This window comes from Buceros rhinoceros, unplaced genomic scaffold, assembly GCF_000710305.1.
Source record: "Buceros rhinoceros silvestris isolate BGI_N320 unplaced genomic scaffold, ASM71030v1 scaffold22448, whole genome shotgun sequence".
Classification (NCBI taxonomy): Eukaryota; Metazoa; Chordata; class Aves; order Bucerotiformes; family Bucerotidae; genus Buceros; species Buceros rhinoceros.
The window spans coordinates 2,707-19,414 of record NW_010428922.1 but is presented as its reverse complement, the minus strand read 5'-3'; the positions used below and the strand labels follow the sequence as shown (position 1 = coordinate 19,414).

The 16,708-nt window shown below is 46.2% G+C and overlaps 1 protein-coding gene across 1 annotated transcript in view; it reads left to right on the top strand.

Moving 5' to 3' along the window:
* RBM12 (RNA binding motif protein 12) overlaps positions 1 to 3,872 on the top strand; it is a 9,291-nt gene extending 5,419 nt beyond the window's left edge. Inside the window, exon 3 of the mRNA XM_010142465.1 lies at positions 1 to 3,872. This exon is cut by the window's left edge and continues 14 nt beyond it. Within this exon, the coding sequence (XP_010140767.1) occupies positions 1 to 1,900 (1,900 nt within the window). The 3' untranslated portion in view covers positions 1,901 to 3,872.
* The last annotated feature ends 12,836 nt before the right edge of the window (positions 3,873 to 16,708 follow it).

Sequence of the window (16,708 nt, the reverse complement as noted above, 5' to 3'; positions counted from 1 at the left end):
TCCACCGGTAGCTCCTTTACCCACTGGAATGAATGGGTCTGGAGCAGCAGTGAATATGAACAGCGGCTTGAATCCTTTGTTTATTGGTCCCATGAATCCTGTAAATCCTATCCAGATGAATTCTCAAAGTAGTGTCAAGCCAATTCCAATCAATCCAGACGATTTGTATGTCAGCGTTCATGGAATGCCCTTTTCTGCAACAGAATCTGATGTGAAAGACTTTTTCCTTGGGCTCCGTGTGGATGCAGTCCATATGCTGAAGGATCATGTAGGTCGAAATAATGGAAATGGACTAGTTAAGTTCTTTTCTCCTCAAGATACATTTGAAGCACTGAAGCGAAACAGAATGCTGATGATTCAGCGCTATGTTGAAGTTAGTCCTGCAACAGAGAGGCAGTGGGTGGCTGCTGGAGGCCACATAACTTTCAAGCAAACCATGGGTCCCTCTGGGCAGTCACACCCTCCTCCTCCCCCCCAGGCTCATTCTAGGTCCAAGTCTCCCGGTGGACAGAAAAGGTCACGGTCGAGATCTCCCCACGAGCAGGGTTTCTGTGTCTATCTGAAAGGTCTGCCCTTTGAATCGGAGAACAAACATGTGATAGATTTTTTTAAAAAGCTGGATATAGTTGAAGACAGCATTTATATCGCTTACGGACCTAACGGGAAGGCGATCGGCGAGGGTTTTGTTGAGTTCAGGAACGAAGCGGATTATAAAGCAGCTTTGTGTCATCATAAGCAGTACATAGGGAATCGGTTCATTCAGGTTCATCCAATTACTAAAAAGGCAATGTTAGAAAAGATAGATGTGATTCGAAAGAGATTGCAGAACTTCAACTATGACCAGAGAGAGATCCTCATGAATGCTGAGGGAGAACCAGGCACGCCAAAATTGTGTGCACATATATCTAATATTCCATACAATATCACAAAAATGGAAATCCTTCAGTTTCTAGAGGGACTGGCAGTAGAAGAAAACTCTGTACAAATTCTTGTTGACAATAACGGGCAAGGTTTAGGACAAGCACTGGTTCAGTTTAAAGCTGAAGATGATGCTCGTAAGGCAGAGCGTTTGCACCGTAAAAAGCTGAATGGAAGAGATGTTGTTTTGCGTTTGATAACTGTAGAAGAAATGAGAGATATTGAGAGAAACCCACCATCTCAAGGGAAAAAGATACTGAAAATACCGATACAAGCAAATGCGGCTGTGCCAGGAGCACAGGGTGCTGGTGGGGATGAGCACGCCTTCTTGGGGGGAAATGCAAAAGATGCAAACAACGGCCCTCCGTTTAATTTCCCTGGTAACTTCAGCGGGTCTGGCACTTTTGGTCCGCCTCTACCACCGCCTGGAATAGGGGGCTTTCCTGATTCTAGACCAGGAATACCTACGGTGGCAGCTAGTGGTTTACCCGGTGCAGGTATCGAGGTCCCAGGCTTTGCAGGCGGGCCTGGTAATTTGAGTGGACCGGCAGGTTTCGCAGGGGGTCCTCAGGCTTTTGGTAACGGTCCTGGCAATTTAAGTGGACCGCCTGCCTTTGGCGCTGGTCCTCCAGGAATTGCTAGTGGTCTTGGACATCTAAGTGGACCTCCAGGGTTTGGACCTGGACCAGGAAATATACATATTAGTGGCCCCCCGGGGTTCGGATCAGGGTCTGGGAAGCCAGGACCAACTGTCATTAAAGTGCAAAATATGCCCTTTACTGTTTCGGTGGATGAAATCTTGGATTTCTTTTATGGCTACCAAGTGATCCCTGGTTCAGTGTGCTTAAAATACAATGAAAAGGGCATGCCCACTGGAGAAGCAATGGTGGCATTCGAGTCTCGTGATGAAGCTATGGCAGCTGTTGTTGATTTAAATGACAGGCCTATAGGCTCCCGGAAAGTAAAACTTGTTTTAGGGTAGCTGTCAATATGAAGTAGTTGTAGAATAGATATTCATAGTGCTGTGATAAATGCATCCGGATTGGTTTTTGTAGTATTTCCAGGGTAGAACCTGTGGATTGTTTTGAGTTGTAAAGCAGGTTGGTTTTGGTAAGGCAGAGCACTGGGTGAGCCGTGACATAAGCAACACTGCAAGGGTGGACGCGCAGTGGATTTTCCCGTACAAACAGGCGGAGAAGCCGGGCAGATTCTTACTCATCGTAGCGGTTCGGTAAACTCTACTGGGCACAGTGCTTATCGAGGAGCCGAGGTTGGTTTTACGTAGTTTCGGGTAAGGGGAGTGGATGATGTCAGCAAAGCTCTTCAGTGGGTGCTCTTGCAAGCCATTGTAAAATCGATAGCTCTTTCTAGACTCGGTTAAAAGCTGGCTGAATTTGCTTTGTTTACAGGTCAAAGCTTTGTTTAAAGTCCTGATTTTACTCTGCAGCTGAACGAATTCTCAGTGTACACAGATTAATTGTTTTGTGTATGTATCTTTATTTTTTCCAAGATTTCTCGCTGTATGAACAGTTGAATTATGCCTGTTGCTGATGTGTCTACCAAACTAATTCCTCTAAGTATGAGCAGAATCCTGTAAAATTCAAGCTGTTCTTTGTGGAATAACCTTTAGTTATTTATATGTTGCAATTATAACTGTGCAGAATAAGACTTTTGCCACAAGTATAGCTAACCTCAAACATTATCAATTCAGTTTTATAGTACACTTAAACATTTGCAGCAGAAGTAACAACTTGCAAATGCTCGGTTTTGTTTAAGTAGTTTGATTTGTTAAGATCACATGAATCAGTCGGGTAGGAGCTTTGACGCTAGCTGGGTATCGATGTTTTGTTTCTCGTGGGTCTCAACTCCTTACCTAGAGTCTCTGCTAAGAGAACCACAGTAGTGAGGATTAGTAGGAGACTGGAGTCCAGCTCAAGTTTTCAATTAGTTTATATGTGAAAGAAACTTGTATCTTCAGCAGCTCTGTCGTGAATTGCTGCTATAGGTGAATTCAGAGATAAAATTTATTTTTCCCCAAAACTTGGAAATACTGAGTTTACTATATACTTTTGCAATAAAGTTGTGCTGTTGTATCCAAAGTCTGTAAAGAGTTGCCATTTTCTTTGCTGTGCAGTAAAACTTTCCATGGAATAACAGAGAATTGGAAAGGAAATTACTTGTGTGAAAAGTAGAAATTTTTTTTTTTGGTTCATCCTTGCTTAGCTAATGATAAATTTTAAGACCTGGGTATTGTCTGAAAAATCCTGCTATTCCCTGCAAATCATTGTACTTAAACACAGTAAACTTTAAACCGTTTTGATTTTTGGACAAAAAACCAGTGCCTTTTGGTGTTGCATATCATGGAGCACTGAAGTGTATGGTCAGGCAAAATCGAGAGGTGCAAGTGGCAACAGTTTTATTCCCGCGGTGTGTAGGAGAGATCTGGAAACCTGTGCGGCGCTGCGTCCTGAGAGGATTCCCCAGTACAGGAATGTGTGGAAGGATTGTACAAAGGTGTACTTCAATAAAGAGGCGGTCGCATTGCACGGATGCTTCTGTAATTCATTAGCATAATTTTGTTTTGACAGATTACTAGGTGGTCCCAACTTTGGAAAAGTCATGTGATTTGTATATACTGTTCAAAATTAAGCCTCCTGTTAATAAAACTGTCTGTCTCTGAAGCTTCATGTTATGCGTTTCAACAGTCTTTGGGAGTAATGTTTCAACAGCAGATCTTTGTTTCTTTTTTTTTCCTTTTTTCCTTTGAAAGTCTGAAAGTACTCTTGCTGATGTCAGAAAGATGTGTGATTAGGAGTCAAGCCTTTCAGTTTATTTTTAAAAATTTGCTCTTTGTTTTTTAAACAACTTTTATTAAAGTTTCATACTATATTGGAGTTATTTGGGTGCTTGTTTCTTCATGTTTCACATTAGAATAAAATTACTGAAAAGGAAAACTCGGCTTCATTGTTCACAGACTTGATTTAAGGTCTTAGTGTGTGTTGACTTGTGGAAACTGGCGATGACTTTTTTCAAGCTCAAATGAATTGCTACCGTGCTTGCCTTGTTGTGAAGTGTGATTCAACTACAGGTGTCTGGAATTAGATACGCAGTGCTCTGTTCCTGCCTTTCGATTTCACGTCGCCATCCTCTTGGTAATGGATACGGGGTTATTAGTATTTGTGTTAGACACGGCAAGTGCTGCGAAACATGCTTGCGTGCCTGTTCCGTTGGACTTTCTGAAAGTGCAGGTTTGTTTTGGAAATCTTTTATTTTCTGATTCTTGATTTCTTGATTCTGATTCTATGGCCTAAAGATGTTTAAATGCTTTTCTACAAAAAAAGTGCAAACCCTTACAAAAGGTCATTGGTGTTGGGAACAGTGATGTGGATGGAACGCTTAAGTCAAGGATTTGGGGTGGGGAAGGGGCTTGTCATCTTGCCAGACAGCTGGTGCTCCGTATTGTTTAGCATAAATTAGTAGTAGGTAGTAAATGTACCCTCTTCCTCTAGAGCTGGAAAAAATAGGAAGTCGTAGCATATTGAGAATTTCTGTATGTACTAGGAACAGTATAGCTGATGTCCCAGATCCTTATGGCTGATGCTTTAAAGCACATATAGAGAAAAGTTCATTACCAAGGGTGACTTGCAAATAGAAGTAGTTTCCTGTAGCAACTCGCTTTGATCTCAGGAGCAGCCTGAAGCTGCGTGTCATGCGAAATTGTGAGGGGTACCTTTATATTAACAGACTACGTGGCTAGAGTTGGATAAAATTGTTTACTTTGCACGTGTCTGTACTGACAAAGAGCCTTAAAAATAAGGACTAGGACCTCTGAGGTCCTGTCTCCAGTGTGGAAGGTATGTAACCGCCCCCGCGTACACGCTTTGAGGCTGGCTGCTGACGAGAGGTGGCTACCGAAAGAATCCCTTCCTGGGCGCTGCTCAGATTGGCGGTTGTTTTGGCCTTGATGCTTTGAGTGTCAGGAACCGACATCCTGCCTAGCCTCGCTGGACAATGCAGTCGGTGACACTGATGTCCCAGTTTCCTCCAGTTACGGAAAGAGGGTACTTGTGTTTGTGTAACTGGCTAAGTTGGTGGTTTTAGCAGATCCTTTAGGGTTAGTGTCTAAGTGCGGCTTCTAAAAAACCAAGAAAGTGGTGAAGTGTTACATTCACAGCGTGATTTCTGTTAAACATTCATACTCACAACAGAAAGTATGATTATAATAAATTATTATCAGTGATAAACCTGTGACCTACAGGGAGGACCTGCAGTGTTTAGATATGACTTTAAAGTTACCAAGTTTTCAAGCATGTGAATGTCACAGTTGGATTTTGTTTTGAACACAAATCAATTCTGTAGTGTCACAGATGACATGAAAGCCAGTTCTTCATCAATGATTTGTTGTTTCCATGTTTTAACTGTCGATTTATGAGCAGTTTGAGGCTTCACAGGTTTAAAGAAAACAGAAGGATGCTTCTTTTTTAACTCTTAGTGGTGTTCTTTTCAGAGCGTTTCAGGTTTTCCTGGACTGTGTACACTCTGAATTTGTTGTGAGTGGGGGGAAGATGAATGCAAACGTGAAGACGATAGTTGTGTGCCAGTTGACATTGAAGGTCTCTTCTCAAGAATGTACGTGCTGGTCAGTTCTGCTGAATTGCTCAGACTGTCTTTAAAGACATTATTGCCTTTGCTGCAGCGTGACATGAGCAGCTTGTTTCGCTGAGCCTCTTTTGGTGCGCTAAAGACTGCAGACTCTAGGAAAACGCCCATTTTCCCAGTTACCTGTCCACAGCAGCGCTGTGTTCACAGTAACAACGATAGTGGTTTCTGTATTTTGTTCCTCCTCAGTCTTCTGCTGTGGTGGTTCCAAAGCCGCTGCTTCCCGCAGCGAAAGCTGGTCCTCAGCAGCGTGTGCCTTGGAGCGGCGCTGGCCTTCTGCTCTGCAGAACTGAAACAGCCTCGTAGTGTGGAGCCCTTAGAGCCACCGGCTGGACGTTGGAGCGCTCTGAGAGCAGCTGCTTTGGGAGGGTTATCCAGATACCTGGGTTAGACCCCGAATCGAAGGATTGCAATTCCTGTTCAGTACAGACCCCAGTGCAACCGAAAGACTAGCCTATCTTTGAGAATGTAATTGGTTGGAAGGAAGCGGTTTTGAAGCTGGACTGGTAGAGCAGGAACCACTTGGTTTGGGTCTAGAGACATGCACAAATTTTATATCACTTCGCAACTTTAGATACTGTGCAGGTCTTGGCAGAAAACCCCGCAGAGAAGCTCAATTCCGTCGCTGTAGGGAACAGCCTGGGGCCTGCAGGCAGTGCTGCCCAAACACACGTGCTCGATTTTGCCCTTTTGCAGGTTTGCTGATGCTCGCTTCTGTTCTGCGGCTGTGTGTTCCTTCGTGGCTTTGGGAGAACTGAGCCAGAGTTTGAGTACAGAGGGAATGACTCTTCCTTCTGGTGGCAGAGGAAGTGAAACTGTTAAATGCTTCTGCGGGAGGAGTAACCTCGGGGGGTTCTCTTCCTATCCGTTTCTGGCAGTGAGAACTGATTGTAGTTGGAGGATCTGGCTTTCCCACGGGATGGAAGTGTGTTGGTCAGTAGGATGCTTTCGATTTAAGGTTTGTGGCTGTGTACTGAACTCCTCTACTGTTGCCCTGCCCTACGATCAGGTAGGTATGCTGTAGCTCATTTTCTGTACACATGACTTGGTCAGTAGTTTTCCTGGAGCTTTGTTACCGTGTGGCAGGTTTGGGTGTTTGTGCAGGGAGTGCTTCCTGCCTGCCCGGCTGGGATGCTGTTCACTCATAGCTATCAGTACCCTACGTAAGAGAGGCAGCCCTGACAGTGTTCCTTTTCCGGAGCTCCGGAGCGAACGTGGGTCTCAGATCGTGTAGCTGTGACTCTTCTCGCTCGCTGGCACTCGCTCTGCGCAGCTTCCTGTTAGCATTCCTGTGTTTTTGTGCGCATTCAGAGCGTGGCAGCTTAGGAGAGAAGCAGCCGCATGCCGTCTGACCCCAGCGCCTTTACTGCTTCTTGCAGAGTTGAAGCTTACTCCTTTGTGGCTCTTCCTCTCTTGCATGCTCTCTACAGCCTTAACTGCAGTGGTCCTACTTCTTGGGCTTCCTTCCCACGTACGTTAAAGTGAGCTTTCGGAAACGGTGGATAAGTTTCCTTTCAACGTGAGCCTGATTTCCACAAAATCAGTTTTGTAACGGTATTTATTACTCTCACGCTGGGTTCACTGCTTTCCCCCAACTTTTGTGGGGGTCTTTCGTTGGGAGTCTCCGGTGAAGTAGACTGTAGTTCCTCATTCCGATGGCGATCGATCACAGCCAGGGTAACCCCAGGGAGCAGAGCGGGGGTTGCCTTTCCAGTATGCTGTGGAGGGAGTACAATTTCTTTCAGTTTAAAACTGAAAATTGAGGACTTGGAAGGCTCGCACAGGGGAAACGGGAATTGATTCTGCCTAAAACTCCCTTGGTTGGCATAGTCTGGCTTTTTGGGCCAGTCGCTGCTTCTGGAAGGCTGGTGACTTGCTGAAATCTTTGTGTTGTAGTTACAGTATTGTTAACCAAGGAATCATGGATGGTATCGCTCTCATTTCTGACCATCTGAAGGTAGGTGGAGATTCCAGCTAGCCATCGCTTAGTTTTGATTGACTAGTTTCATTCCACCGTTTCCCTCTACATGTGACCGTGTGGATGTAGCATTGCTCTGTGTGACAGTAGAAAGCTTAGAAATGCTTTCTTGTCACTTAGAAATGAAAGGCAGAGTCTCGGAAAGAAAATAGCAGTACGGTCAGAACCTAAACTACTTCAAGAATTCCTTTTAGGTAGGTTTGATTGTCTTTTATGACAAAATTCACAGGACTGCCATCGCTTCCTAAGACTTCAAGCCTCTGTGTAGCACCTCTTTGCTTAGTGATCTTGCTGCAGTGGCATTGGCCGGAATGTGCTCCGTAATAGGAGCTTTTTACGAAACTTTTGTTTCCAGCAGTATAACCAAAGCATTGCTGCCCGTTTTGATGGGAGGATGGATATAGAATGTGAAGAGTCCATGCTTGCTTGAACAGGAAGCCCAACTCGAAAGTGAAAATGATGGTTGCTGATACCATTTCATTATTATCCAAATGTTTCTAATAAAAGGGCAGCATTTATAAATCCTGTGTTCAACCAGCTACAAAAGCAAAGAGGTGAACTAAAGTAAAATTAGACACTGCCAGTTCATAGACTGCATGCAGGGGAAGCCCCCTCCTTTGAGGAAGGGAGGTGGAGTTGTTAAGTGTTACTAATCCACTTGCCTGGGATTCCCCTCCACATTCCACCACTGCTGCAGAGCCAGTGTTCTGTGTCACTGGTCCAGTCTCCTATGAATAAATGGAATGGGTTTATAGCTCTTGGAGCTCTTTTCATCTGTGGCCTCGAATGCTTGTAGGAGGTAAGTGTGTGTGCAGGGGGGTGGTACGTAGCTAATTTGTCTCCAAGTAACCTGAAAGCCAGTGGCAGAATGTTTTCCTCCTCCCATTAAAGGCCCATCAGCGCTAGTGTCAGTGGTGTGGCATTAGGGCTGGAGGTGAAGAGTGGAGGCCAACCGCACTCTTCAGCTTCAGTAAAACAACCAAGCGATGACCTAATCTGATGAAGAATGTTTGTGGTTCAGAACCTTCAGCACTGAGCTTGTGTGAAGAAGAGCAGAATGAAACAGTGAGTAGGTTAAATTCTTAAACCAAATAAATTCAGTTGTTAATGGTAGAATGTGTGAGAGGTAACTGATCTAAACGGTTTGCTCTTAGGCAGTTAAACCCCAGCCCTGTGCTGTCCTACCTAGTCTTAGATTGTGAATCAGAATTGGTGTTGATGGTCATCTCTTTTAAGGTCTTTAAGGACAACTGTAGTTGTCACCAAAGTCGGTGAAAACCCTTGTGTGTATATAAAAGCCTTTTGAGTGAACTGGATGCGTCTCTTCGGGGAAAAAACCTTTCAAGTATATCTGAAAAATTACTTAAACACCACCATGACGTACTGCACAAATGTCCTGGGCTTTTTGAAGGCTTTTTTGTCGTCTGGATGCTCGTCCCTCCCGCTGGCTATGTGAGGCTGTGTTTTTGTTAAGATGATAACCCAAATGACGTTTCTTCCTTGCAGCGCAGGCAGCACATCTCCCTGTTTCTCGGAATGAGAAGGTAGTGTTTGTCTGCCCTCATTGCTCCAGGAGCAGAACGGAGAGAGTGCAGACAGTGTTTTCCTTGTGCTGGAGGGCTTGTGCTGCTGTTCATGGCAAAATGTGACTTTAGTTGTGTCTGTAAAAATAACTTCAAGCAGAAACAGGAGTAAATGTCATGAAACAAAAAATGCTTTGGTTTGAACAAAACCGGTACTAAATCAATGTAATGTAAATCCTGATATGAGTGCAGATGACGTTACAGCTCTATGAAATATCTGCTATTTTCAGTGCAGTGACTTGGCTGAATACGACCGTAGTATCATCGTTTAATTCTGTTACTGTGAAAGGTGAGAGGAGTTGCTGGAATCGAGTTCTGCGCCAGCCACAGTGTGGTGTTCAGCGTGTAACCTTCTTCTCTGTCTTGTTTAGTCTTGAAAAGCTAGAAAGAGCCTGCTGTTTAGAGTTTGGAGCAGCCCACGCTCCAGAGTGTCTTAACATGTAACGTGGAAACAGGTGCTGCTTTCATCTTCTCCTGTTCTCAGATCCCTCGGCTCCCGCGTTGGGTGCACAGGGAAGCCCTCCTGGTGAAGGATCGGCCATGCAAAATGGTCCCCACGCTGAGCCCCACTGAGGGTTTGTGCTGGCTGCTGCCTGGCGCGGTTCCTCAGCCCTTCTCTTGCTGTGCAGGGAGCGCGGTGCTGCCCAGAGGACGTGCAGCCTGTAACTGGGGTTTCCAGGTTGCACCTGATTGTTGTAACTCCAAGTCTCTGTACTTAGAGTAATTCAATTCATGCTTTTATTGCTGTTAACTGTACTCCAGGTTTTTCATCAGAAAAGATTTGCTCAGAGGACTTCTCTCTGTCTTGGTTTGGTCATACCTACCACAAAACTGTTGGAACTCTTCATGTGACTTTGTGAAAGTAAAGATGCTCACCTGAGGGAGAATAAGGCCTTCCAGCTCTGGGGGTTGTCAGGTTCCTCGCTCACAGAGGCTGTTTTCTAAAGGGTGTGGAACACCTGTGCAGCAAATTCAGACTTCATGACAACAGCTTCTCTAGGGAATAGGTTGAAGAGCAATGCAGTACACGTGCTGTGGCCAGCAGGCGTGGAGGGAGCCCTTCGCGTATCTGCTGTTGTGGAATCCATGAATGCAGGGAGATTGCATGGTCATGTTGGCCCGCTTGGTGCTGAGACAACTGCAATAGCTTGGATCCATCGATCCATCATCACGATGGGTTTGTGCTTTTGGGAAGCATGTGCTGGCAGGCGAAGTTGGACCTGGAGGAGCACAGAAAAGGGGCACAAGGTCAGCGTGGTGGTATTTTGGCCTTTAAATGCTTCTGTTGTTAGTCTGGATGGGGGAGAGGAGAAACAACTTTCAAAGTTCCTTGCCAAATCCTTGCCTTCGTTCCACCTCCTTGATGTTGGGTTTTGGTGGTGGTGGCATTTTTGTGGGTTTTTCTGTTTTGAATCATCATTATTCTGCAACAGATTAGGATGGAGAAGTGAAGATGTTGACCCTACAGATGGAAATAACTAAGTGGCAGAAAGGTATTGTGGGGGTGTGAGTCTCTTAAAGAAACGTATTCTCAAAACGAAAAACTGAAAAACAGTGTTGGCATAAAGGCTGAACTTGTAATGAATAAATAGGAGAAACCAATTTCTTGTGAGCACTGCAGAAGCCACGTTAAAGGATTTTTTCCAGTTTGTATTTCATGAGGAGCTAGATTTAAGATTAAAGTCCATAAAGAAGAAAGCCGGAGCTATATGATGTGAGAGAGTGCAATTCAGTAACGCGTGAGAACTTGAAAGGTCGCTTCTGGTTTATGCCCGCCCTTGTTTTATATGCAAGAGTTGTCACTGTGCTGTCAGAACTCCAGGCCAACCGAGAACAGTCTGAAGAATTCACCTGGTGTATCTCAGCAGCCTTTGGTGGCCATTCAGCAGCGCCAGGCAAACAAGAAACCCGACAAACTTCTCCTGAGCGAGGCGGCTGTTAGGTGGTGGTCACGTCTGGGGAGCGGGTACAGTGACGCGGGCTCTGGAGGAAGTGCAAGTACAGGAGGGTTTGGATTCCCAGCCTTTGGGGCGTCCGGGGAGGCTTCCCCGCTGGAGGCAGCGGCAGAACGAACGCCACGATGACTCCTCTGAAGTCACGGGTACCTGTACCCCTAAGTGGGATGTTGAGGTATGTGCAGGTGAAGCTGCAGCGTTGTTGAGGAACCAAAGAGGAGGAATATGGTGTAGCCTTCAGTCTCAGCCTGAGGAGCTGAGGCTGAGAAGTGGAGAAGCCATTGCCAGCTCGTTTTGTTCAGGTCACGGGCCTGAGGTGGGAATAGCCGGAATTGTAGGGGAAAGAACGAGGCCCCTCTTGAGAGAGGCCAAGATGCGCAATGTGGAACAGCACGTTTGGGCTGTTACAAGGGTCAGCGTGGTTGAGCTTTTAAATCTGTTTTTCAGTTAAATTGTTCTTTACATTTCAGTGATAAATATTTGAGAATCATTGTGGGAGTGGGGGTGGAAGCTGAATAAAAGAATATGAAAGGAATGAAGAAAATTGAGTTGGTGGGAGAAGTCAGTGAGCGTTTCTAGGACTGCGGTTACTGTTCCAGCTTAAGCCAAAAGAATGACTGACTCCAAAGCCCCAACCTGCTTTAAGTTAGTTTTTCAAGGAAATGGTTTTTGATAATCTGCTACTAAATGCTCTGAAGAACTTCGAAATAAATGTATTTCTTTTGCGTGACGAGCTCGGGAAAGTAACTTAGGATTTGCTTAATTTGAACCCCACTGTAAATTAATATACTAAATAATATTTGTAATGGAATCAACGTTGACCTGTCTGTCAGTTTGTTCACTTATTTCTCGGAGGAGTGGAGCATCTGTGTAGTAAAGGCATGCACGGGCCTTTCTTGGGGCTCGTTGGTCAGGATTAAGGGGTCTGGTGGTGGTGCCGAAGGTCAAGGTGAGCACAGAACAGCGTAGAGTTGGACTCGTGGAAGACAGTGGTGTTTCCCTAGAGCTGGGACTTGGCTCTTGTTCGCTGGGAGAGCAGAGCTGCAGTAAGTAACGGGGATTAAATGAGAGAAGTTCTTGTTCGCGTTTTCTGCTGGGAAGTACAGTCCCATTTATGATTTTTGTGATTAGTTTCAGCTTTTTAAAAATGGTCTTAAACTTGTTATTTTAAATATCATAGATACTATGTAGATATTATTTTACACGTATTTTATTAACGCATAGATGTGGTGCTTAGGGACATGGTTTAGCAGTGGACTTGGCAGTGCCAGGTTAAAGCTTGGACTCGATCTTAAAGGTTCTTTCTTCCCACCTCAGTGACTGGGTAAATGGAGCTTTGCCTCCTCAGGCAGTTTCCGTGAATGTCTCAGAGGTCAGGCTGCCACAGCGTGTGCTCAGCATTGGTACCTGCGGGCTGCCTTCGGATACAAAAAACCCCAGTTCTCATGGTGATACTGGAGCTTCAGGGTTCATGTGGCGGCAGCTCAGCAGGTAGAACTAGGTTGTAACTTCGTGCGTGTTCAGCAGTGCCTTAGGCGCGCAGGAGCCAGCGGGTTCGGAGCTCGGAAGGGCTTGTCTGGGGTGGTGGCTGCGCCGCTGCTGCCCCCGGTCGTGGCTTGGGGTGGTGGGGTGTCAGCACAGCCTCCCTGCTTCACCACCGCACCCCGCCGGGAACTCCCGTCAGCTTCCCGCTGTGTGTCCCTCCTCCCTGGGAGCTCTTGTCCGGGAACCGCGGCGCTCTGGTGGACCGCTGACGCTCCTTACCAGGACTGAGTCCAGCTGCCAGAGCAGTCTGGTTGGAAAGGTGCTCTCTGCAGCATTCAGGATTCTGTTTCTTTTTTAACAGTTAGGAGATGCCTTATGTTTCGGGTTTTATGTCAAGTTTGTAACAGTTAACCCCCGTGGGTTTCGAGTGGTCAGTCAAAATGTCTGGTGACAGTTGGAACGCAGTGTAACGAATGCTGACTGGTCATCTACCCGGAGTAGTGGTGCTCTGAACCTCCCCACCCCAAACCCCTGGGGATAATTAAATGGTGGGAGAAATTGTAGCTGTTGATGTTCTCTGCAGACTGCTGGGATGGGGCTCTGAGGCTCTGTGGCCCGTGGAAGAGCCGGTGTGCTGGGAAAGGCTGTATTTACTAACAGTTGGGGGAGAAGTAAATGGTGGGAGAAATGGTAGCTGTTGATGTTCTCTGCAGACTGCTGGGATGGGGCTCTGAGGCTCTGTGGCCCGTGGAAGAGCCGGTGTGCTGGGAAAGGCTGTATTTACTAACAGTGTTTGTGGACTGTGGTCTTTCTCATGAGAAACTCATAATCTTAGCCTGAAGATGCTCTGTAGTGCATCTAGTGGTAACAAACCGAGCTTTATGATTTCTTTTAGAGCTTTATGGGGTTCAGGCATGTAGGATCACGTCAGAATTCTTGTTTTTATAATACATTTACAAAGTTGTGCTGGCACTACCTCAGCAGTAGCATCAGTTCTGTAGTATCAAAACCTCAAATGTAAGAGGCTGCTCCCTGGAAACTGAACTAGGAGTCTGAGAAAACACCACTTCCAACAGTCTGCACGTTCAGGGGTCACAGCGGGAAAGGGAGGAACTGTTTTGAAGAAAGTAGGGTGGGATTAAACTGAGCAATGGGCAAGGAGGGGACTGCTAGGTTTTGGGGAAGTGCAGGATTTATTTTCGCTGGGATGGTCTGTTCCATGTCCTGGCTGTATTTCTCGAGTTTTTGGGTCACACAGGGCCAGGGTGGTGAATGCTGCGGTTGATACGTGCTGCTGTCGGGATTGCTGGCATTTCTGTTTTGTTTGTGAGCGGAGCGGAAGGCAGAAGCCATCGTCAGTCCAGTACCATGGCAGCTTGCTGGAAACCAGCTGTCCTTAAGCACAGATATTAAAGCCTCAAGCTTGAGTTAACCAGCTTCTTAAATTAACGTGTAATGAAAGAGCGTGTTGGGAGTCCTGATGCAGTTGATGAGAATTTATGTGAATAACTAGGAACAAACAGCAGGTTCTTGCTGTGAATTTGTGCTTATAGTCCATCTGAGGTGGAGCAGTGAAACCAAGCTGACCCTCGAGACTGGATTCTGCGAGAACCCTAATCCTTTCTCTCCTCAAGACATCGCTCCTGGCACTACTAAAAGTACTGCTGCTGGTGTTTGATGCCGTGAAGTTACTAGATCTGTCTTGGTCTCCAGGTGACTCCGTGGCTTCTGTGATCTGCCCCTCTGGGGTGATCTGAGTCACAAGCTCCCTCTCACCCTGTGCTTCCCTTCACCCCATCCTCCCCAGCCTGGAGGGAAGGGGGAGCCTCTGGCTCTCAGGCGTGGTGCGGTATGGAAGGGTACAAAACCAGAGCTGTCACTTCAGTGATTCTCGCTTGTCCAGCACTCGGTCTGTGGTTGATGAACTGGTGGCCCTCTGACGGGTCAGAGGAGCGTGCTAAATGCTTCAGACACCCCTGTGGCGTTTCGGGGAAACGTGAGACCCGCCAAAGCTCTGAACTGGGATGGTTAAATTTTTTTGGCACTCTCGTTCTGGAGCTCACTTGAAACGTAGGAGGACGGTGCTTTCTTCTCTTACATTTGATTTGCTTTTAAGCTCTGGTTAAGCAGAATCACTGGAAGAACAGCTGTAATTTAATATTAGACTTGTCTACGGAGTTGGTTTTGTTTACATTGGAGAATGTAAACAAATGTGTAGAAACTTGAGAAGGGTTGTATGTTCTGAAATGCTCATATAAAGCTTCAGAAAGTTGCAGGTAATTCCTTATTCATCTGAATGTGTAATGTGGATCTCCTACGTGATTATCCTAGAATGTCACATTTTTTTGGTGTCTGATTATTTAGGACCCCTTTCTTTACTGGTGTGCTTCAATTTGGTGTCGAACAGCTTTGTTGGAAATACGGTGTTTATCTTTCCATGTGTATTACACAACTGTTGGAGTTTTTACAGGGAAGAGGGATACACGTGGTGAAAATAATTTTGACTCTTTAAGCTGAACCTGAGTTTGGTTGCCTGAGCAATTCTTAAAGTGTGTCTGGAGCTATTCCGTGCTTTACTTGAGTAACTGGGAATGACGTCTGGCTGAGCAGGAGGAGTGCACGTACTCTGCAGTGTGTGCTCAGGATCCTACAGACTTCTGTGGGGACTGTTTTGCTCTAGAGTTTGTAGGGATAACGTAAGTGATGTATTTTTCCTCAAAATTGGTGTTAAATCGTGTGCAATTCTTACTGAAGGCAAAAAGTCCAGGTGCCTGCTGGATCTGAAGCTGAGTATTGGAAACTCCCTGAAGAAGGGAGCTGGCAGAATTCAGCTTAAGGTGGATCTCATCAGTGAGATCCCCGCATGGCGAGAGCGTTGGGTCAGATGTCACTGTGAACTGTCCCTCGTGGGGGTATAACGTAAGGTCAGTTGCGATTTTACAGGCTGTTTCTAACAACAGCTCTTACCCAGTGCCTTGCTTGTGTTGGCTTTTTCTTCTGAACCTGCTGTGCTGGCTGCTCCCAGTGGCTCTGCTTTATGTGTTTTAAATAGTGTTTGAAATTATCATCACTTTTGGAGTTCATTTTTACCTGGCAAATGACTTTTCTGCTGCTGGCGTAGTTTTGTGACTCCCAGACCGTACGTTCCTTAACCTGCCCGTGGCGAGTAAGTTGGAGAGACTGACTGTGAAGTTGTCGCTGTTGCAGGCTGTTAGGGATCAATCTGCAGTACACCCTGTATAAATTGGATGTGGTTTAATACCTTTCTGGAAAGCAGTTTGCTTTAGCTGCTGGTTTTGCTGTGGCAGTATCGATTGTCTTCTGTAAACCAGAAGTTTCAAATAGTAGACATCAATATGTGTCATCAAGGGAAGGCTGTGAGGGGGAAAGTAAGAAATCAGTGAATTTCAGGATTTCTGGAACTGTTGGAAAACGGAAAAATGTGAGTGTTGCAACAGATGGGAACAGTATTCTGTCCTAGGAGAGATTAATCGCGAGTCTAAGAGCTCTCTTTACTGCCTGTGTGTGAAAGGATATAGAGAGAAGAATGCTCTACGAAACCTCAGTGGAACAACGTGACGTTTGTTATTGAAATGTTGACTCGAATCTGCAAGCTGAATGAGACTGGTGTTCTCTGAGCGCAGGCCAAGGCAGAAAGGCAGGCTGTTAACGCAGATAACCACCCCCCAAGTCCTTTTGGTGTAGTTACACCGAGCTGTACACACGGCCTGGAACTGGAGCCTTTGTGCACCGTCGGAGCGCAGTCACCACAGAACCACGTTCTCTGGCCGCGTGTGTGTTGTGGCACTGGTAAGTGGTGGAGCAGAGCAGAGCCGCTCGGCCGGCGGTGCTCGCGCCGTGCTGGCAGCACAGGGCTCGCTGGGCAGCTTTTGAAGGGCTAGAACACCAGCGGGATGTTGCAGGGTTGTGTGGAAGTTTGGAACGCAGAGGCTCGAGAGAGAAGAGGAAGCATCGCAGGCTTGTGTTTCGGGAGAAGGAGGGTGGGAGGTCGGATGAGGCATGGGGGTTGTTCCAAGCAGGGGTGCCGGTTGCTGGCATTTGCAAAGCTTTTGGGATGGTCACCGCTGTGGAGAGCAGTGCAGGTGAAAGTCAGCTGGTACTCAGTTTTT